We start from the raw sequence: 23176 nt of genomic DNA on the forward strand, positions 1-23176 counted from the left end.
AGCTTATCCATCCAAATCTTTCTCCATTTCTGGGAACTTTCTCAAGCCTGTGTCTGGCATACAGAATAGGATTGGCCATGTGCATGGAGCTGAAACCCCACTGCTCAGAAAATAACTCTCTGGGTTGAAATTTTCCAGTCACAAAGATTTCCTGAAAATAACTTTCTACCAAGCAAGTAGATTTTTTAATTAGCTGAAGTATCTATTTTTTCCTATTAGTTTGAGAAGAAACACTAGAAGACTTGATGACTACTCTTCAAAGCACTGCACATTTAAGAAAACAACAAAAATTGTGTCTTGAAACAGATTTTATGTTATGGTAGAGAGTACATTTTTAAAAAGACTGTTCTAGGGCATATGCAAATAAACCAGAGACTCATAAATATCAACATTTATCATATAACTTTATACTACAGTTGGGACTACATTCCACAGCTGTAGAATTAACTGTTAATAAATATAATCAAACACCATCAAAATAAGAGGACACATGTACATATATTCCCTCTCTTTTGCTCTCTCTCTCTGTCACTCTCTGTCACACACATACACACACACACACACACAAAGAAAGAAAACAAATACATACACACTCATACTCAAAGTTTGCAATTGAGAACAACAATTTTCTCTACATTTCAGTTTCCTAATTTTGATCTTTTTATTTATTATTAAATAAAGTCTACGATATTGGAGAATGCATGGAATTTTAAAGTGAGACTACATATGTTAGAAAAATGCATCCAGGGCACATATTTTATTTCTTAAGAAAATATAACTATGCACAGTGTGCTTCCTCTGTCCACTGGCCCTGGCCCTGGAGTACTGGATCCTTATAACTAAAGCCTAACAGCATAGGCAGTGAGAGGTGGTGCAGCATCTCTTGGGCTGGATGGCCTCAGCATCACAGCCTTGGTTCACTGTGGAGCTCAGGAGCACCCTGCTTAGAGAACGTTCCCAGGAGCGCCCAGAGTCTGGTGGGGTCCTCACAGTTGTGTTTGTGTACCCAGTGAAGAAGCAGGTCCTCCTTCCTCCCAAGCATCTGAGCACAGAGCAGGCACTTAAAGCCTGTGTGCGACCAGAGAAGCTTGGCGGGGTGCTGTGAGCCAGCCATTCCCCACTGACCACCTTCACTTCCTACCAGGGCTTCCTCTCTGTTCTGATGAGGGGCTGGCAGTCTTTTCACTCTAGGGAATGATGGAGAGTCCTCCACAGAGGCAAAGGACTGTGTTTGCTTCCTTCTCTCTGTGCACTGCTTCTGGTGGGCAGCATCCGACCTGCTGCCTGGTAGGATCATCTCTTGCAGCCGACCTTGAATTTCCTCTCCATGAACATGAAGCAAATGAAACTTTATTTCAGCAAAAGACTGTGCAGTGATCTGACAACGGCCACATCTGATTTGCAATTTGACTTCATCTGCCTGGTTTAGAAGAAAATCTTCTTCCAAACTTGACTTGGTTTCCCTGGAAATGGGAGAAATAGTCTATGTAAGATATACTAGGAAAATGCAACTGGATCTCTTGCTGCCAGGTTTTGGAAAGCAGGGATAGACAGAGCTCTGAAGAGCCTCAGCAGAGAACACAGCACACAGGGCCACTTACAGAGCCATACAGCTATAAGAACACCAGGAACCATTTCAGAGGAGTCCTGCATCTCCCCCTAGTGAACCAGCTCTCTGGATACCACAGATGTACACAACAGGAAGATTAGGTAACAAGATGGGAGCTGCCGAGATACACACCATGTGGCACTCCTGGAGATGCCTGTCCCACTCATGCATGCCACCCCACCATTAGAGAAGTTCTGACATCTTATTGCAAGATGATCTAAGAACACGGAAGCAAGTGTGAAGGAGGCTGCATGGCAGGCACATTAGGGAAAGGCATGCTAGTGGAAATGGGAAAGAACTACTGGAGAAGAGGAAAGCCAAAAGACAAGGAAAAGCTGGGGCAGGCATCTTGTTTTTATTTATCATAATACAGAACAGAAACCATTTAGAGCAACTGGAACAATAAAAACAAGGAGCAAAGGTCCTGGGCAGGGTTTCCTTCTCCTTCCTCGGTCGCCTCAGCTGAGGGTGCGTGGAGCACACTATGGGCACTTCCCTGGTCATTACTGCTCAGGTGCCTGCCTTGTCAGATTACAGATTACAGAGTTTTTTTTGGTTTGTTTGTTTTAAATAATGTCAAAGAACGGTACTTACAAAACAGAAGGACACAGGAAAAAGTTAATTTGGCCTGTCAGGTGACAAAAGGCACATGTGGAGGGTGAGGGGGAGCACCTTGGGGTCTGGTGAAGAGGGCAGCCTCACACAGCACTATGAGGTAGATAATGATGTTTTGATAAGAATTCTGCAAACGATAATTTGGGGGAACTATTTTATAGAGACTATAAAAGCTATATATAGTAATCTATTATTTTAATTTTTAGACACAAAGTTATGTCACCTAACTGTCCCAACATACTCCAAACTGGTATTTGTGCCTTGACTTACACATTGTGACTGAGCAGAAACCAACAAGAAATGGGGTCATTCTTCACAGAACCGAGGGAGTGGGAGAGGTGACTTATTTTACCTATGACATCTTCTGCTGTTGCTGTTATTTTTGAGACAGGGTCTCACACAGCCTAGGCTGACCTTAAATTTCTGATTTTCCTGTCTCTTTCTGCCAAGTTCTAGGACTATATATGTGTGCAACACTACTTCTGATGAGTTTTCTGAATCTTTTTTTAATCTTTATTTTTTAATATTTTCTTCATTTACATTTCAAATGCTATCCCAAAAGTCCCCCATACCCTCCCCCCCACCCTGCTCCCCTACCCACTCACTCCCACTTCTTGGCCTTGGCTTTCCCCTGTACTGGGGCATATAAAGTTTGCTAAACCAAGGGTCCTCTCTTCCCAATGATGGCTGACTAGGCCATCTTCTGCTACATATGCAGCTAGAGACACGAGTTCTGGGGGTACTGATTAGTTCATATTGTTGTTCCACCTATAGAGTTGCAGACCCTAGCTCCTACACTGGAGGCCCTGTGTTCCATCCTATAGATGACTGTGAGCATCCACTTCTGTATTTGCCAGACACTGGCAAAGCCTCACAAGAGACAGCTATATCAGGGTCCTTTCAGCAAAATCTTGCTGGTGTATGCAATAGTGTCTGGGTTTGGTGGCTGATTATGGGATGGAGCCCTGGGTGGGGCAGTCTCTGGATCCTTTCGTTTTAGCTCTAAACTTTGTCTCTGCAACTCCTTCCATGGATATTTTATTCCCTATTCTAGGGAGGAATGAAGTATCCACGAGTTGGTCTTCCTTCTCAAGTTACAGCAGACGTTCCTGTCAGCTTCCCTTCCATGAGTACTTACCTCTCCAGTGAGTTGTCAGGTCCTTGCACACCAGGATCTCTGTTCTTGTTTTTTGGTGTGTCTCCTGGCTGCAGTTCACTGGGGGAGGGCTCTGTGCTGATCACAACCCTGTGCACCTCCTTCAGATGGCCGAAATAGACTCGGACATGACCAAATACTTTTGCACAAAATTCACAGCACACTAGTTTCTTGGGGTGGTTGTCACCATGGTGAAGTTTCATATGTGCGCTCAGGCTGCCGGGGCGCACATAGGTCTTGCGACAGATCCCGCAACTATAAGGCCGTCTGTTGGTGTGTGTATTCATGTGGTCTAGAAGGTGGTGTTTGAATTGAAAGTGGTAGTTGCAGACTGGACACATGTGCCAGGGCTTTTTAATGCCAGAGAATCCATTTCTGAGTACAGAGCTGGGCTTAGGGGTAAAGCTGTCACTTTGCTTGGAGCCAAGACATTTTGAAGGCAGGGCATTATTCAGAACATCTTGACCTAGGCTGCTGGGAGCCTGAGACAGCACAGCCGTATGAGATGCCAGGGGTGCCAAAGCAGACAGGACAATGACAGGCTTGGGCATGATGTTACGATACTTTCTTGAAGCAACCCTGGGCTTCTGGTCTCTGGGTTCTTGGGGACTGTTTCTTGCTCTTTCTATGCCATCTCCACACATACCAATAATGCATTTCCTCCTTTTGCCCTGCAATGCTAAAATCTCATCTGGCACTTTCCATTTTCTTCCTCTTCTCTTTATTCCACTGCTGGGTTTTGCCTTGTGGCTGAGATCTAATTTGGTGACAGGACAGAAGGCACTTTCACATGCACTCTGCTTAGACCCATGCAAAGCAGCTATCTTGCTGGCTATCTCTGAGGCAGTATCAAACCCTTCTGTGATGGACAGTCTCTCATCACAGTTTGCTCTGCATCCAGATAAAGACAATTCTGCATTATCAGCATCTGATTCCACTTTGCCCACCTCTGTGGTTTTCACTCTTGGTAAGGGCAGGATGGGCAGTTTACCCTTGGGTACTACAGAGAGCAACTGAACTGCACTGCTCAAGACAGTCTGTGCAGGAGCTACCCGTTCTTTGAGTTCTTCACTAGCAATAGCAGGCGTAGTGGGTGCCTCCTTCCTGGCACAACCTGCCTTCTGCATAGTTGCTGGGAGGCTCTGATGGGAAGAAGAGTCCTCTGTAGTGTATACTGGCATGGCAGAAAGCTCACGATCGCCACAGCTGTTGGTCACTAGAGGACTCAAATCTCCTTGGCCAACACCACTGGTCAGTGTAGCTGTGTTGATATTAGTGGGAGAAGGGTTTAAAGTTGGCATTTGCTTCCACAGGCTAGGTTTATGAGGTGGCTCAGGATAGGCTTGTGGGGAAGGGGCCAAATGGCATAGCTGGGATGGGCCAGGAGAGTCACTGGAGCCACTCTTGGGAGAGCTCAGGTCCTGTTTCTTTCTTAATCCTTTGCTACTTAGTGGTTGATATCGAGGAATAGGCAGTTTAAGGTTTTCATGTATGGACATTCTGGGCTTCTGAACTGGCTGGACTGAGGCAACATTTGGTAAAGCAACAAGAGAAAACGTCCCCTCTTGGCCAGCCACCTGCATCAGAGCATAGTTCTGGGTGGGCATGCCCAGAGGCTTGGACATTAGAGTCAGACTCCCTTGGTCAGAAATTGAGGAAGGGCAGGGAAGCACTCTGGATGTTAGGACCTTAGGTACAACTTTTGGTGCAATGGTCCTAAACTGACTCTTACTCTGTAATGTTTTCTCACTCTGTGTTGTTCCAGAACGGATGTTTGATTCACCTGCAATGACAATACATAGATTATTACAATGTATCTGTTCTGGACTGAAACTTCAAGTCACATCTGATCTGGGCTAGAGACTTGGCCCAACACTTAAGAGGACACACTGCATTGCATAGGACCTGGGTTCATTTCCCTGCACTCATGTTGGAGGACTCATAGGTGTCTCAACTTCAGCTGCAGGAGATCCAATGTCCTCTTCTGTCCTATGCAGGCAACTGCACTCATGGGCACATACCCACACCAGTGAACTTATGAGTATGCACACACAGCGTACACACACACAAATACTCACACAATTTATCTGTTCAACAGATTCCTTAGCCTGTAGCCATATTTCTAAGCAACCACCTATGTCCTTCAAGACAAGGCTTGAAGGTCACCTCCATGCCTTGCTTTCCCCAGGACTGTTATTCTCCACTGTTGCAACAGAAGTCTCCTGTTAAATGTCAGCCATTAAACAAAGCTTTTAGAGAGCTGGTCCTTCTGGTCCTTGTGCTCTGTAAGCCCTTTATCCAGCTTCTGTCTTTATACAAATTATATCCCACTTTCCTTCCTGACCTCCAGAGCTACAACGTATCTCCTCTGGTACATTCTATTGTGTCTTTTGTTTCATATAGATGCCTTGCCAGCACACCTAAGCTTGATGAAGTTAAGGCATACTAAGTTCATCTATCACCCATTGCATCTTTGGTCTAAACAAATGTTTTTGCATTAACTGGCTTTTCCCTCGGGTTTAGGCTGCACCATTTGGTACTGGCAGTGCAGTTTGCTTTGCAAAGTGATGGGTTCCAGACTGAAGGTGACTTTAGCGCAGTTCTTGTATGACTTGTGAATTTTCTTTCCACACCTTTCAAAGTATTTATGTATGCTTTTGCAATTACATTTTAATTATTAAAAAAAAAGCTGATGTGACATTTAAAAAAAAAAAAGCTAAACATAACCAAAGAGACACAGGATGATAAAAGTACAGAGCTGAAGGGGATGGGAGTTGGGGGCCATGAATCACACAGAAAGCACTTTCTAGGATGGTAATCAGGACAATTTTAACTGACAGAATAATGTTCCATTCATCCCAGATTTATTGGTATGACCACAGAGCAATTACTATAACCTTAAGAGAACAATTAGGGAAATGTTTTGGCTCCCCCAGTCTAAGGACTGAATCATCCACTTTATTTCCCCAGGCCTCAAGGTCACAAGGCCTGGCTGTGGAGAAGTTTCTTATTTTTAAGTGCCTCATATTAATCAAACTTCATTTAAGCTCAAATGTACTAGTGCACATACTAGTTTAGGAGCTGGATATTGCAAGCCCATAATCCCCTTTCTGAAAATTGTGGGGATGCATGAGTGTTAGAATTTGCACTTTCAGATTTTAGAAAAGTAGTGAGATAGAAACACACACACATACACAGACACATACACACTATACAACTCTGCAGGGCACCCATAATTAAACTCACTGTTCTGTCTGAAGCAAAGTACATTAGTATCACAACACAGCAGGCAAATCAAAGATCTGAATGGTTTTATTACAGTTCAGGGTTTTGCCTCTAAATGACTTAGGTACCCCATTTTTTACTTTAGATTTTGGAGCTCCGTGTAAAGGTGTTTTAGAAACATTTGTTTGAGGAATTCCAGGGATAGGAATGTGGGAATCTAAAAATCCAATGAAATACAGGGTAACAGTTTTACAATCAATCCCTTTTGACTGCAGTTTGTGAGCCAACAATTTGAAAGAAAGTTGCTTGTTAACACTATGTTAATATAAGCAACGTAATAGGAATAACTTGCAAAGTATGAAAACTACTTTAGAAAGTTCTTTACTATTAGGTTAGGAGGCACGTATTGCTACCTGTATGAGAGTAAGCTGCACACAATAGCTGCATCTCTCCAACATAGAAGGGGCAGAATTATACAGGAAAAGCAATGACATCAGAGAAGAAGATGCTGTGATGGCTTTAGAGCTTTCTAGGAGATAAGCTTCTGGGAAGAGGTTTTACTAAGGAGGCAGGTCCATACGAATGGGCTGGGGTGCTGGTAGAATGCAAAGGATGAAGGCCATTAGTATTGCTTATCATCTGCTTCCTGACTGGCTGCAGTGTGGGCAGCCTCTCATACCCCACCATACTCCCTTCAAACCCCCTTCCTCCCTATCCTGCCTCAAGTGGCTTTTGCCAGGCATTTTGTCACAGCAGAAAGAAGATCAACCAACCAGAGACCAAGTGTAGATTTAAGCAAAGGGCATTCCTGGAGGTACCCAGCTCTGCCCCAGCAAAGCCACATGCTGATTACCCGAGGGAACAGTGTGGATAGCCTGCAATCACAGGCCGAGGTGACTGGTAAGTGGTAGCTAGTGGAGTCAGATGCTGGGGAGGAAAAGCCTCTCAGCTGCCTCATGATCCTTAATCACAGCCACTCAAATCTGTGGGGCGGAGAACAAGCTTTGCCAAGAATATTGAAGTTTATATGCTGGCATGCATCTGTCAGGAGGTGCATGAAAAAGTGAGGTTTCCTTCCCATAAGGGTGGTATGCTGCTCCACTGCCCAGAAACCACTAAAGGCAGGAAATAAACTGATGCATTATTGGAAAAGTGAGGCAAAGAGTATAGAACCCCAAAAATGGGAGGAAGAAGAGACATCAAACTCAGGAGCTATTTTAATGCCTAAGAGTAAGCTAAGAATAATTCAAACAACACTTGGTAGCTGTAAAAGGAAATGACAAACTGATATGGAACAGTCTCAAGACATGAGCTTTTTAGGAGACACTATCTCATCACTTTTTGAAGTAGGGGAGTGCGTACCCAAATATATACCTCAACATGACAGAAGGGTTCCTAGAGACTTCTGTGGGATGGGAATAGCTGTGGGAGCTAAGAAACTGAGAATCAGGCAGAAGCAGCTTACTGTCCACTTGCTACCCTGTCTGGCTCTTGGGAGGTGCTAAAACGTAATTTGCCCAGTGAATGAGTGAATGAGACGTCTCATCTGTACTTATCTAATGAGTATGTATGTGGGCATGCGCGTGCCACGGTGAGTATGTGGAGGGCTGAGGACAACCTGCACAAGTGGCTCCTTCTGTGAGATGGGTCTGAGGCCTGAACTCAAGTTGTCAGACTTGGTGATAGTTGTGTTTACCCACTGAACCACCTCACTGGTCTATGAATTGGTTTCTGAAAGTGGGATCTTTTGGGCTACTTGTGACTGTGTGGTTTAGACACACAGAATGCCTTGTGCCATTTCTTTCTTTCTTTAGACAAGAGCTGATGATCAGAGTGTGGCAGGTACACACAACTGTCTCTTATATACGGGGAAGTACAGCTCATCTCCCTCAAGGACAAGCAGGAACCCAAGCCTTGCTTCTCCACACATTTGCAGTAAAAGCCAGGTATGTTAAAATAACTACAACTAAAAAAAAAAAAAAAAAAATAGTGTTTGAACAGTAGAAGTCCCTAGAGGAGATGAAGTGCCATGCCATGTTTTAAACTCTGAGTGTTGGAAAAGCATGACTGGTGAGCCTCTCTTGGCAACACAGCAGCCGTTCACAAAACTGAAAATCTCATGATATGGATGGAATAAGTCTGAATTTTTATAGCAGTGTTTCTTTTATGAGAAGCAATTGAGGAAAGGGAAAAAAAATGATGCATGTTAGTAAGAACTGCTCAAACCCTGCCTCTCCTGTGTCCTTGCCCAGTGTCTGATCCATTCTGTCAGATTTTACTCCCAATGGTCCCCCATCGCAGTTGTCAGTTGACTAAGTGTTAATTGGATTAGCAGTTCAGTGTGAATGGGAGTTAACATGTGCATTTTAAGGAGCAGAGTTGGAGTTGTGGGGATGCCTCTTCTTACTTTTGTTTATACACAGCAAGGAAGAAAGCTACTGGCTTGCAAGGAGAGCCCCTTTCTGGTCCAGCAGGGAGGAAGGCTGCTGGTGGGGTTTAGGATGCTCACTGGCCACATTTCTATAGGACAGCAGAAGTGAAAACTGTGGCCTGCAGTAGGGGAAAGTATTTTGATAGTGCTTATTTGTAGATTTAGTAGTATACTAATTAAATAATTAAGAAATTAGTTCAATAGGATAGGAAAGATGGCCCAGGGGTATGTAGAGGCACTTGTGGATAAACCTGACCTGAGTTCAACGGCACAAGGAGAAAACAATGTATAATATGTAGCAGCAACACAGAACTGTCCATGACTAACCACATGTGTGCACCGGAGCCAAAACGTATGCATGGCATGTGCCTGTAAGAACACAGTAGTAAACAGAGAGTAACTTTAAGAAAGCTCGAGTACAGAAAGAAGGATTGGGAATCAAAGGGAACCAAAGTCTACAATACAGAGTAAGTTAGATAAGCACGAAGACCAAAGGAAGAGGAAACAAACGTTTTTTGTAAAGAATTTAAAAGTTAATTACATCAAATATCAATGGTAATAAAAATATTTATACAATGCAGCTACTGAGACTTAAGTAACTATTCTTTTTTTTTTTTTTTTTTTTCGTTTTTGTCCAAGGTTTTACTAAGAACAACACAGAGACTAGGCAAAGGAAAACTAGTTTAAGTAGGAGTTATCAACAATGAGTGAGGCCATCAAAATCATTCAAACAAAAACTGAGGACAGAAACGGAGCTGTATGAGCATTAGTCTGGAGTCCCTGGAGATAACTCATTACTCAATTTCATTCTCAATTCAACAATTTTCTTGCAGTTAGTAAGTAAATGAAGATCACCCAAGATGGAGTAGGTGTTGGCTGTTTGTTCCCAGCTCCCTATGCCTTGGGAGGTATTGTTATCTCCATTATCTCCACTATGGCAAAGTGTTGAGAGCAGGTTGGGAAATGGAACACTGCACAGTGGAAATAGGGAAGGGCAGGATTGGAAGCCTTTGTCACCGGGAAGATGAAGTCGGTAGGTTTAAGCAGAGCTCCTACTTGATTGGTTTGTGGAACATATTTGGCCTTTTCTGATTGATCCTAAGTTGGGAAGCACTGACAAAAAAATAGAGAAACTGGGCTTGTCAATCAAAACTTGGTCAGAAGAGACAGATTTTTCTTTGTCTTCCTGAAATGTTTGGTAGAGACATTGGGGTGACTTGGCAGAGCAGGCTGGCTTCCTGAGTGGATGGGAAGGTATCCGCTGGCTGCTACAGTACCAGACTCACGGTTCTACCTTGACATATGGTTCAATCACCGTCTTCCTCTTAAGCATGAGGTCTTGGAGGGTGCTCCCTCTGAGTCTCCTGAGCACGAGGTTCTGGAGGGTGCTCCCTCTGAGTCTCTTGAGCATGAAGTCCTGGAAGGTGCTCCCTCTGAATCTCTTGAGCACAAAGTTCTTGAGGGTGCTCCCTCTGAGTCTCCTGAGCACAAGGTTGTGGAGGGAGCTCCCTGAGTTTCCTGAGCATGAGGCTGTGGAGGGTGCTCCCTCTGAGTCTCCTGAGTACGAGATCCTGCAGGTGCTCCAGCTGAGTCTCTTGAGCACAAGGCTCTGGAGGGTGCTCTCTCTGAGTATCTTGAGCACGAGGTCCTGGAGGGTGCTTCCTCTGAGTCTCTTGAGTACGAAGTTCTTGAGGATGCTCCCTCTGAGTCTCTTGATCACGAGGTTGTGGAGGGTGCTCCCTCTGAGTCTTCTGAGCAGAGGTTGTGGAAGGTGCTCCTTCTCTGCCCATTCTCAGTCCAACTTTTCCCACACATTTTACTAACGGTCCACTGAGTAAAAGAAACCATTGGGCAGGAACTGCAACTGTAGAATTCTTTGTCTTTAAAGGTTAAAGTGCTTTGTTCTCTTCTGCTGTGATGGGCCTCCAGTCAAGCCTGAAGTCCAACTCCCAACAATGGTCAGTAGCAGCTGTAGAATGGAAGTCCAAGGATCTAGCAGTTGCTCAATCTCCCACAAGTAACTATTCTTTAGGGGAGCTAAAGCTTTGCTCCAAATGAAAAGTAAGTTTAGAAGTTTTTTTTTTAATTAAAATACCTCCTAGAAAATATCAATTTCGACAAGTTTCAAGTTTTTCCATGTCAAAACTCTTTTATAGTTCTTCCTTTTGGAAGGACTTTTTATATAAGAGCTTCAGATAAGAAACACTGACAACCATACAAGGAAAACACTTTGTTTTTCTAACTTACCTTGGCAGAAATAATATGTAGCAACACAAAAGCTTACTATTGCTATTCAACAGTCAAGACAAGTGTTTCTCCAGACCTACAAAGGATTGGAGAGTGCAGTGATTTGTCAAAGTGCTAATAACTTGCCACAGACTCCAAGTACCCAGAGGCTTCTGGATGTTTCCAGAACTGCTAACATTGCGTTACATATGAAATTCAGACCCTGATAGCTGAACTTCCACACTATAGGGGCAGCAGACCTCCTCCTGGCATCTTTACACTGTAATAAGTACCTGTGCACACTGTCTTTCCAGGGCATTCTGATGCTAAAATAATGGAAACCATTTCTTGAAAGAGTTTTGTGCCTAGCACAAATGTCTGGGCATGAAATCTTTCATCAGCCAATGAAAATGGCCATTTTAAAAAAAAATCATGTTTGTTTGCTTGCTTTTAAGATAGGGTTTCCCATAGCCTGAGCTGCCCTCAAGCTCACCACGTAGTGGAAGATGACCTTTAACTCTTGATCCCAGAAGCCCTACTGCTGTCTTCCCAGCAAAACCAACCTAACTAGGTCCCACCTGTACTCTCTCTACAAGGGCTAGGATTACATCTTTTCTATCTTGTATTTCAATAGTAGTTACAATAGTTAAGTGTCTGTGATGAAAAATAAGATGATGTTTGATAAGGAAAACATTAGGCTAAGGTATCAAGCAGTATATTTTGCAGGATCCCTGCATAAGGTTGGGTGTTTCTTACTGTTCATCTAAACATCATCATATAACTCAAATGATTAAGATAATGACCTTTTACCAATGATACAGTTAAAAGCAAGATCTTGGTGCCACAAAGATATTATTTTTATTTTGTAATTTCAAAAGTAAGTTTATACAGCGGGACATTTTGGAGGAGTACACAAACTGCATTTACAAAGTAAGGATTGGAAGTGTGCAGCTTAGCAATGTAAAGACCTGCCCAACATGCCTCAGAACCTGGACTCAACACCCTGTGCATATCAAGAAGAAAGGGAGTGAAGAGGAAAGGACAGGGCTATGCTTTCTAGTGTAGCCTTACAGACACTTTATCTTAGCCCCTGATTTATCTTTGACTCACAGTGATTTATAACATTTTTGCTGCACTTTTCCCCACACATCAGCTTTTATGCCAACAGCTTATGATTTATAAGTACAAACACACGAGGCTGGGCAGCTGTGGATCTGTTGCAAGAAAAGCAATCCCTTGTGACTACCTCGCTGTTTCCTAACACTGGTTTTCAAGTCTTGCCTGTGGCTCTTTAGTCAAGGCACATGTTTCTTTAGCATGGGTACCTACAATCCAAAGACCATGCAGGTAATGGAGAAGGCAATGAAATGACTGGCACTAACTAGCACAGACAGAACAAGACTTCGGTGGGAGTGACATTAATGGCTTTGTTAACAAACATCTACAGGCCCTGAGCTACAACTAATCTACAGGCCTGCGTTGATGGCCACATTATCCTGAGCATGCTTGAGATCAGATTCTGCAAGAGCTATTAAAGGAACAACGTCACCCAGATTTGAAAACTCTGGGCACTTTGGATTCCTTTTCCTTTGATTATTGTGTTTTCTCCTCCATCAGTGTCTTTATTCTCCTTTGAACTTGTCTTATCAAGTGGCTGGGAACAGGTGAGACCTTGTTTCCACAGGAGATAAATGATTGTGAGGTATATCTGTATTCTCCTTGCCTGTGGGCTTGCCTATCTGTGTATATATGTACACAGGTAGACACTCCGGGTCCATACCTGGCTTCATGACTGGGTATCCATGGACACTATCAGCATATCATAGGTTAGCCCCATCTCTATCCTCTTTTGGCCCCCGTTCCAAGTAGCCTGCCTTGTGCTTTCCACTCATAATGAATAATTAGGGCTGGAGACATCTACCTACCATGAATAGTGGCCAATGTAAAAAGCTTGAAACTCCCAGTCTCAAACCCTCACCACAATCTACTCCATTGTTTGTCTGTTGTCCTTGGACATTGCTTATTCACAGGGGCTCATTCAAGATTCTCTAAGTTGTATTTCCTATGCCTCTCTTACCCTCCAGGGCATGTCCTTCTTGACAGTGATTAACAATGATCTCGTGATCGTGACTGCTATGTGGGAGACCATTTGCCATCCTTCTTTCTGTTTCTATATCTCCTTTCTGTTATTAATTATGCTCCCAGGATGGGGAGGAAGGTGATGCACTGACAACTTACCTGTCTCAACAGAGTAAAATACAGGCAGACTTTAGAGTGAAGAGATGGAAGACTGCTAACTCCACTCTGTACCCATTCCTTGCTCTGCAGTCAACATCATAGAGATCTCCCGGCTCTCAGGAGGCCTGCCTGGACCCTTCTAGGTCACTGCTGGCTGTCCTTTTATGCTTTAATTGACCATCATGACTTTTATCTCTATACTAATATACTATCTGTCTCTTCCCACAAAAAAGAGTAAGTTCTGTCAGGCAGGAGTTGTTTCATCCAATGCCAGAATCTCAGCCCCTAGATTACTATCTGGCTGTTGCACATTGCAGTATTTACTGACTAAAGAGGTGAACTAGGAATTCTAAACCATATTGTCTTGCTTCCTTTCTCTTATTTTTTCCTGACCATAAAGATATTAAGAGCACAACAGCAGTGAGTACCCAAGCTTTGTCTCTGCTGCAGCTATAGCTCTGCCACCTTCTTCCATGAATGTGCTCTCTAAGTAGTCTGTGTACTTCTTGTGTCTGGTGATGAACTTCCTTCCACTTCCTCAGTCCTTAAATTCCACTAAGTCAGGGAATGGAATGCTTAACTTGCTTCACTTTACATTCTATTTTTAAATTAACAGTCAATCTGTGGTTGTGGAAACTGAACATTTCTTGCAAGGCCACAGTGCTGAAAAGAGCTGGATTTGGATCCAGATCTACATGGCACCAAAACATTTTCCTTGTTCTAAACACAGTGAACTCACTAAGTTGTTTTGAAGTTCATTCTTTTACATATGTTAGTCTCTACCAGTGGATTCATCAGGTTTCCAGGAAGGAGAGTAACTGAATGTTGGTCTTCTAGTTCCATCAGCAGCTCATACCTTAGGCTATAAACGCAGGTTGTGGAGCCTGCATACAGCAGTCTACAATGGAACAGTATTCAAAGGGCAGGCTTGGCACATAGGGACATGCTTTACTTCTGGTATGCATGCCAGGCTTGCAGCAAACTACTTCTTGTTCCAACTGTAATTGTGCACGTGTGTGTGTGTGTGTGTGTGTGTGTGTGTGTGTGTGTGTTTGCAGGCATTCCTTGGCTTGTATGTAGGAGTCAGGGGTTGACTCTTGACTTCCACTTCATTGAAGCAGGATCTCTTTTATTGTTTCTAACACTGTACTGAATAATCCATACTCAGTGGCTTGAAAGCTTCTGGCTGATTCTCCTGTTTTCACTTCCTGTCTTGAGAAAGGAATGCTGGGTTTACAGATGCATGCCATTGCATCCAGCTTTTTACCTGCTTGCCTGAGACTGAATTCAGGCTGTTGGGCTTGGTGACCATAGTCCCCAGCCCTAGACTGGGCTTTATAAAGCCGAAATTCCACAAGGAAATTTCATGATATTTTAAAGTACTGTGCTAGCCATCCTTTGGCACTGTTATTGGAATACCCAACAGAGAAACATAAGGGATGGAGGATTACTCTGGCTCCCAGTTTCTGAGGTTCAGTCCATGTCTTCCTGGTTCCATTGCTTGGATGATGATCCTCTGGTGTCAGCATGTGGTGGAGGAGGTTCTATCCCTCTGCTGTCAGGAATGCAGAGGGAAGGAGGAGTACTAGACGGACTCAGGACAAAGGATATCTTCAAGGACTGACCACTAAGACTTCCTTCCTCAAATTTGGACCTATTTCCTACTTTTCCATCACTGCTCAATAATGCCAAAGGATGAAGGCAGCAGGAGATGAGTGCATGGATTAGCTCAGAGCCTCCATTAGCTATCTCAGGGAATGTCTGCGCAGACACACCCACAAGTCCTGTGCTTTACTAACCCGTAGGTGTAAGTGATGCTTAACCATCACAATCATAAACAAGTTTTTAAAAATTGGCATTTGAGTCTTTTATAATTTAAAAGAACACTATGAATTACCCATAAATTTTCTAACTCTACAATACTACTGAGGTCATCAACGAACTCTAGGTGTAAGTCAAGAGGTTCGGGAATGCTACCAGTTTCTCATGTGGTACCTGCTACTCAGTAAACCTGAGCAGCACCTGTAATGTATGGCCTGATCCGATGAATTATACTTTCAGCGGCTGGGGGACTTCCTCAGACACAAGAAAACAAAGTGTATGCAAGACAGAGAAGTGAGGCCTGTCTTTGGCTCTTCTATTTACTTCTAGCATGAATCTGGGCAGGACAACAATCCTCAATCTATTTTGGCCTCACTTTCCTCCCTATAGCAAGAAGGACAGAACCAGTGTTTCTCTTGTCAGATCTGAAGACATCAGAGAGGGTCTCAACACCATTTCTATCTAATATAGACTCCACAGGCAAAGGATGTGTTGAGCCAAACTACCTGAAGCCAGGGAGTGATTGCATGCTAAGTATACCTGTCCTTACTACTGTGCTCTCCCAGAAGTTTGAATGCAGCATTAGATTTAGGTTGTATTAAACCTTAAACCTTGATCCTCGAGTACATATACCTTTGCTACTGTGATGGAATGATTCACACTCACAACATACTTATGCTGCAGGGCTTGACTTTAGGAAAGGCAAGGCTGAAGCTTGAGCAACACTGCAGCAAGTGAGATGCAGACTCTTCTGAGGTTCTACAACCTGTGTAGGGCTGGGCAGCGAGTTGTAGAAGTGCTTTGCTCTTTCATCCCTATTGCCTTGTCTCCTTAAGAATATGGCAGAGGCTGGGCAGTGGTGGCGCACGCCTTTAATTCTAGCACTTGGGAGACAGAGGCGGGCAGATTTCTGAGTTTGAGGCCAGCCTGGTCTACAGAGTGAGTTCCAGGACAGCCAAGGCTACACAGAGAAACCCTGTCTCAAAAAACCAAAAACAACAACAACAAAAAGAATATGGCAGAGTAACAGGAAATGTTCTGACACTAACAGAAATTAATCTAGATGAAATATTATTTAAAATCAGTAATTGGCAATATTAGAACAGATTAAACAAAATGCTAAGCAAAAATCTTAATTAAATTGTAATTCTTCAGAAACTTATGTTACCTAATATGAATGGACTATCTCATACCTTGTTTTTTATTTCATGATATTTATATTTTTCCTAATTTAAAAAAAATCACAAGCTTTTGTTGACAGTACATAATTTTTCAAAAATAAACATTGCTTTTAAAGCGTCAAAAACAGAAATATGTTAAATTATTTTAAATTAGTTTATCAAGACCCAAATAATCATAAATTGATCTGCTGCTTTCTGTCTTTGTAGCAACCAGGATCAAGCTCGGAACTTTAAGCATACAAGTAAACAAAGAATTCTGCCACTGAGCTAGACCTCAAGCTGACCAGTGCTTTCTACCATAAGCTGAATGCTGGAATCTTTGTAAATATCTTTAGGATTGTTATGTCAATTAATTTGAAGACAAGAACAGTATGTCAACACTGTTAAAATCATTGCCAGGTTTTTGAGTCTCTGGTCCTATCAGTATTACATTTTGAAAACAAAAATGTCTATCTTGTCTCCTTGGTTTGCATAGCAACCTAAAAACCCCTATCAAACTACTTGGCTTTTATCCCTGTTCAACTCATCACAGCCACCATCTGCATAAATAAAGATGCAAGCATCTGCTATATGGCAAGTGGTCTCAAGGCAGATGTGTGTTCATCCTTGTGTTTATGTCACCAAGGCTGGCTACTTTATTAGAACAGATGTACACAATCTCAAAGTGTTGTGTCCCACAGTGAAATGTCTCCAACTGCTTTCTATCAGCATACATAACTGCGATTTACACCTGCATTTATGATAATGATAGAACACAGCAGGGGTTCTGACAAGTGAGATGTGATGTTATGAAATATATTTACATGGTTAATTGGAATTCCTGGAGACTATGCTGCCAAGCAGTCACACTGACAGTAACACATGTCCAAGTAAACTATCTGCTTATCATCCCTACCTGATTTTTTTTTATATAGGTATGTCAAAGTACTTACATAATTTGAGTTTACTCATAAGAATATTTTAAAATCTAATATTTTATTCCAAAATAAAAATAAGCTTCAAGCTATGATCTAATCCATTATTTTAGGCCACCTAGGTCATTTCCACTTGGCTGTATAAGGATATAAAACTAAGTGTGTGTGTTTCCCATTTGTCCTTCTGTCAACAGAATAATGCACTGATAATGTACAGCAATTTTTTCAGTTACTGCACTGGAAACTCTCGATTTCTAACATTAAATAGTTAACTAAAACCAGCTTGAGAATGTCATTTGTATCTGGTCGGCAACATAAAGTGGCACAAAGGTCCAAGAGCAACACTTAGACCATTCATTAGGATCAAATGTTTCCATATGACGCTCATATCTTTACAGCAATATTGGTAATGCGTGAGAATGATTCCCTCCCCCACTACCCAAGGAGGTCAGGCCAAAAAGCAGCGTTAACTGCCACACTGGAGGCATAGAATACAGTGGTTCTTGCTATCATTAGTGAACACAAGGGCTGTAGAGCCTGAGCACTTACAATAGCTTTCACTAAAGCAGGGGTTAGTGGCGCACTCCTTTAATCTCAGCACTCGGGAGACAGAGGCAGGCGGATTTCTGAGTTCGAGACAGCCTGGTCTACAAAGTGAGTTCCAGGACAGCCAGGGCTACTATGCAGAGAAACCCTGTCTCGAAAAAGCAAACAAAATGCTTTTCACTAAGCTACAGTGCTGTGGTGACTGTTACAGATGCACTATCTACTTTACTAACTTGAAATTTAAAATGTCCCAACCTACCGTCATTATAACTTGTGTTTGTACATAGCAGATGTGTATGCATGTATGTAGACAGAGGCACCATCTACCTTTTGGAAACTTTTTTGAGTCTCTCACTGGCTGAGAGCTGGATTACTGGATACACTGGCTGCAGGTGAGTGTGAGCCCTATGCCCATCTCCAATGCTGGGATCACCCCCACTTCTTTTCTTCCCTTTATATATGGGTCCCAAAGTTTCAACTCAAGTCCACAAGCACATTGCCCACTGAGCCATCTCCCCTTGACTAAATACGTTTTAATCTGAAAATTATCTTAATGTTCTATTGTGTTTTAATAGAACATTTACTAAGGATTTTTATTAATGATTCTGTATTCACAAATTTGTCCACATGGTAAAATTTATTTGTAACCCCAAAGCCAATGCTCATGTCATTCTCCGGCTTACTCACACACATGTGAGGTGCAAAGAGAAATCTGAGCTACACCATCACAGCTGAGGTCAGGCAAGGTGATGCTGTGCCTTCATGTCTCAGCCTTCATGCTATAAATAAGAGTTCTTTTCATGGTCTATTTAACACCGGGCTTTTGTACTTTGTGTTTATTCTTTTGTTCTGTTGAATCACTAGAATGGCTCTCAGCACATTGCTGAAGCACCGGCCCTGTGTTTCTAGACACAAGAAAGCTGTAATGTGTCTTTTGAAGAAAGTGTGAATGTGATCCACCTTTACTTAGCATACAGGATGCTGCTGGGTCTGTGAGTTTGGTGTTAATGAATCAAGTTTATTAAACTGGGCATCTTGAAGCTGAAATATGTGAAGCAGGATTATTGATTGGTTGCTGTGACCAAGGCTCACAGAAAGTCAACTGTGTATCTCCAAAGGGTGGTGGTTCCGTGTTGGCTGGTGCAGTGTTCTGGAGATAGAGAGTCCTTGACTGTAAATCCCAGCCAGTTGCCTGTATCTGCTCTCATATCCCAGTCTGCAGCCCTGCTCATCCTGCCCCTACAGAGGTCTGCTGTGAGCCAAGGCCCCAGAGTACATAAGAGCTAAGTGCAATGAATGTTTCCTTCTTCTTTCACTAGAATGAAGATAAATCTTATTTACCAAGAAAGAAATGAGGGGGAGAGAAGAGGGAAGAAAAAAACACCACAAGAGAAGGCTAAGAAAACATTTTTTGTAGCAGGTTTGAAATGTGTAGCAGATAATGAGGCAATGGATGACTTAGGTGAAGGCCTCAGGAAGCAGAACTCAGGCTGGCTGGCGGCTGGGGCTCCTGACAAGGGCAAGTGCTGAGCTGAACCAATACTGCTCTTTCCTCGTTGCTTAGCTCATTGTCTCGCTGAAGGCAGTACATATTTGTTAAAAAGAGTGTTTGCTTCTATTGACCTTAGAACTCTATCCAGTTTGGTGTTTCAGTAAAAAGCAAAGATTGAAACATTTCCACAAAATCTGCTATGACTTATAAGCATGTTTTGGGACCTGAACATCCACAATATAATTCAGTAGACATCCGAGAGCCCGTTTCATGCCAGTGAACGTTTAACTCTGCTGAGGGAGAAAATTCATCAGGAATTTTATAAACAGTCCAAGATGAGTAAGATCTTTTGTCTTCAAATTAACAAAAAGAGGCAAATATTGATTGACTAATTATTCCAAGTATTTTTTGAGACCTAAAAAGTCACAGTCACAAACACAAATAGTTTATGTCTGTAAGAGGTGTACAACCACTCATGTACATCAGACATGAGTGCATCCTTTTGACACTACCCCAGCATTCTATTTACTTTACTAATCTCTTTAACAATGTACTACAGTTTACTTTGGCACTTACTTTGTAGCCCAGGCTGCCCTGGAATTCACTATCTAGCTAACTGACCTTAAACTTATAGCAATCCTCCTGTCTCATCTTCCCAAGGGCTAAGATAATTACAAGTATGAGCTATCATACTTGCCTATTATTTTAAAAAGTGGTATTGTTACGATCACTATCATCATCATCGTTGTTGTTTTGTGTGTGTGTGTGTGTAGGTTAAAGGCTGATGCTGGGTCTCTTCCTTAATCATGTTCTACCTTACTTTCTTTTAAATTTTATTTATTTTTATGTGTATGGATATGCCTGTACCACATGCATGACTACCCTTGGAGGTTGAAAGAGGGTGTTGGGTTTCCTAGAATTGGGGTGATATAGGGTAGTGAGCCATCATGTGGGGGCTGGAAACTGAACTATGTGCTCTGAAAGAGCACAGCAAGTGCTCATAACCTCTGAAACATCTCTCCAGCCCCTTAGCCTGGGGATTGAACTCAGGTCAAAATGCATGCACTTTAAGTATTTTACTACAGTTTCCTAGGCCTTTAAAAGTATATTACTGAACCAGAAAGGCCTTTAAAAGTATATTAGTGAACCAGACTCTAAAAAAGAATTCACATATGGATTCACAAGAAAGATAGTAATAGCAGTGGCTCTGAGTCAGACAGTCTACAAATGGTAATTGGATAACATGTGCTTAGATAAATGCAGTGGTCCTGAAGGGGACCACTCAGATGCACAGTGTCTGCCTCAAGGCATCTGCTTCCACTTCCTATTCTCATTAAGCAGAAACAGCACTCATAATGTGAAAACTCTATTTAGGTTAATAAAATATGAAGGCAGAGTTCAGAAAGGCAGCACGAGAATGTATAGCAAACACTTTCTACCTGCAGCTGACTTGCCTAGAAATCAGCAAAACAAAGTCATGAGCTTGACAAACAACTGAATTCTTAGAGATTTCCATAAAACAAAGCATCCGATTGATTTAAAAAAGACAGAACTTCAAATTCCCCATGACTTATCCGAAGTGTATTTTAATGCCCAGTAGGCATGACCAGAGTGAACTCTTCTCAGCACACAGACTACCAGTCAGAGAACTATTTGACAATGTGGTGTGTGCCAGTTAAACAAAACTAAATAAATGCACTTGTATTTTTCTTTTTTTTTCTCTCCTCATTTCCCTCCTGCCCCCTACTTCCTATGCTGCCCAAGCCCCTTCTACCTCTCTCTGTAACTATCACAGCATGCCACATAACTCCTGATGAGGACTATGCGGGCCATCATTGAACTGGCTTTCAACACGTAAGAGTTCCCTTAGGTGACAGTATACTAACAGAATACTTTCCTTAAAATTCAGTGCAAAAATTCTGCTAATGATATCCTATGTGAATTATGTATTGAAATGTATGTGTTTATAACCCTGAAAATTTAAAAAATCCTGTATTTCTAATCAGTCATCATTAGTTGGCTCACTATCTAGCTAACTGACCTTAAACTTAGTTGGCTCACTCTATCAATCAACATTTACGTAATAAATGGAGTGTGCCCAGAAAACTCATGTCACACAATTTGTTTTCGGAGACACAAATATAAGCAGAATCATAACAAAGGAATCTAGTATTTTCTTTGTTAATATAGTAATATTAATCAGGAAACTTTTGAATGAATAAATTAATAGAAAGCTAATTACTCATGTAAAATTGCTTTCTTTCCTCAAGTAATTTCCCATAGTATAATTTCTGTTTATATTGACTTAAAATGTCCTTAGGAATTCAAATACATAATTTATTACTGATCAGAAAAAAAAAGATGACCACCAAACAATTACTAGCAATCTACTTTGTAAGTTTATATGGTGGAAATGGAGACAAATAGTGACCTTGGGGTTGTGACAGATCCCAATGGCTTATTGGTAGGCAAAAATTTTCATTTCTTGAGCCTTTAAAATAAAAATTACATTCAACCTACTGTGAGGACTAAATGAACAAAGGACAGAAGACTGTAGTATAGTAGAGTGACCATCACATCACACTGGACTAATTGTCTTTTCTTTCTTACCTGTTACTCCTACTTCTCTACCAAATTCCAGGATTGGGTCTTCAGCAAAGACCAAGGAGGAAGTTCCTAGGGATTGTAAGTGTCTAGGAGATGCCAGGGGGCTTCCTCTGGAGGCTGGAAACCAAACCTATGTAAGAGCTTAGAGACAGCATAGAAACAAAAAGCTACTGAGGCCAGGCAAAGCAGCTAAGAGGTGATTGATGGTATGCTCTATTTCTCTATGAGCTAGAAGGCATGCAGTTCATGGATTAGAGACACAACACAAAGACTTGTAACATCTTAAAGCTAAAAAACAAATGTTTGATAATCCAGGACTTCGAATTGGAAACAGGTTTAGGTACAAAAGTAACTTGTCTGAGGTTTCATAGCTTCAGGAGGGCAAGTAACTAAGACAGAGTCCTCTTTCTGGATAGCTGACCCATTCATTTTTGTCTGTTTTTCTTATGCAACTCTGCCTCTTGTTTGTATGGATAAAGAAGGGGTACTAGTTAAGGACTCTGAAGAGCTACTGCTACTGGCCACTTCAAAGGATATCCACCAGAAAAATCAGAAAACTCATGGTCTTCATTTCTCCTTGCTCCCCTCTCTCATTCCTACATCTTTTCCTGACTTAGTATTCAGAGCTTAGTATGAGTCTCAAGCGAAGTGATTTTCTGTTGGCCCAATGTATGGATGGATGACAACTAAGTAGACATGTAGTCTGTCCCAGCTTACTTGACAATGGGCCCCTAGGATTGTGCTTGGCTTTCCAGGGGGCTAAACATCCCAAGCAGGAGGCAGCTTTTTGCATATCTCATTGATAGGACAGGCCTTGTTTTAATAACAACCATGAAGAGTGATGGTTGTAAGTGCCCACTCTGTTCAGTAACATGCCTATGAAGCATGTAAAATATCTCCATTAACTTCCATATGTCCATAGTGGGATTTACCATCTTTATTTACAGAGTTACAGAGAAGGGTATACATCACATGATGTACCTAAGACTAAAATTAAGAGGTAGAATTGAGTTACAAACCCAGCATCCATGCTTTGTAAAACTTAAGACACTATCTTTTAGGGGTAGAGATCAGTGTCTATCACATTTATTTTAAGGATCTTTACAGAAAATTCT

At 42.1% G+C, this 23176-nt stretch overlaps 1 protein-coding gene across 8 annotated transcripts in view; it reads right to left on the minus strand.

The window, feature by feature from the left end:
- Positions 1 to 327: 327 nt before the first annotated feature.
- Znf438 (zinc finger protein 438) overlaps positions 328 to 23176 on the minus strand; it is a 139526-nt gene continuing 116677 nt past the window's right edge. For all 8 annotated transcript variants that reach the window (XM_021151117.3, XM_021151116.3, XM_021151113.3 and 5 more), the window contains 2 exons: positions 3363 to 5163; positions 328 to 1463 (listed from right to left, as the gene is read on the minus strand). In XM_021151117.3, the coding sequence (XP_021006776.1) occupies positions 905 to 1463; positions 3363 to 5163 (2360 nt within the window). In that variant the 3' untranslated portion in view covers positions 328 to 904. The remainder of the gene's footprint in view (positions 1464 to 3362; positions 5164 to 23176) is intronic.

This window comes from Mus caroli, unplaced genomic scaffold (assembly GCF_978045245.1).
Source record: "Mus caroli unplaced genomic scaffold, Mus_caroli_1 scaffold_19, whole genome shotgun sequence".
In the NCBI taxonomy this organism is placed as follows: Eukaryota; Metazoa; Chordata; class Mammalia; order Rodentia; family Muridae; genus Mus; species Mus caroli.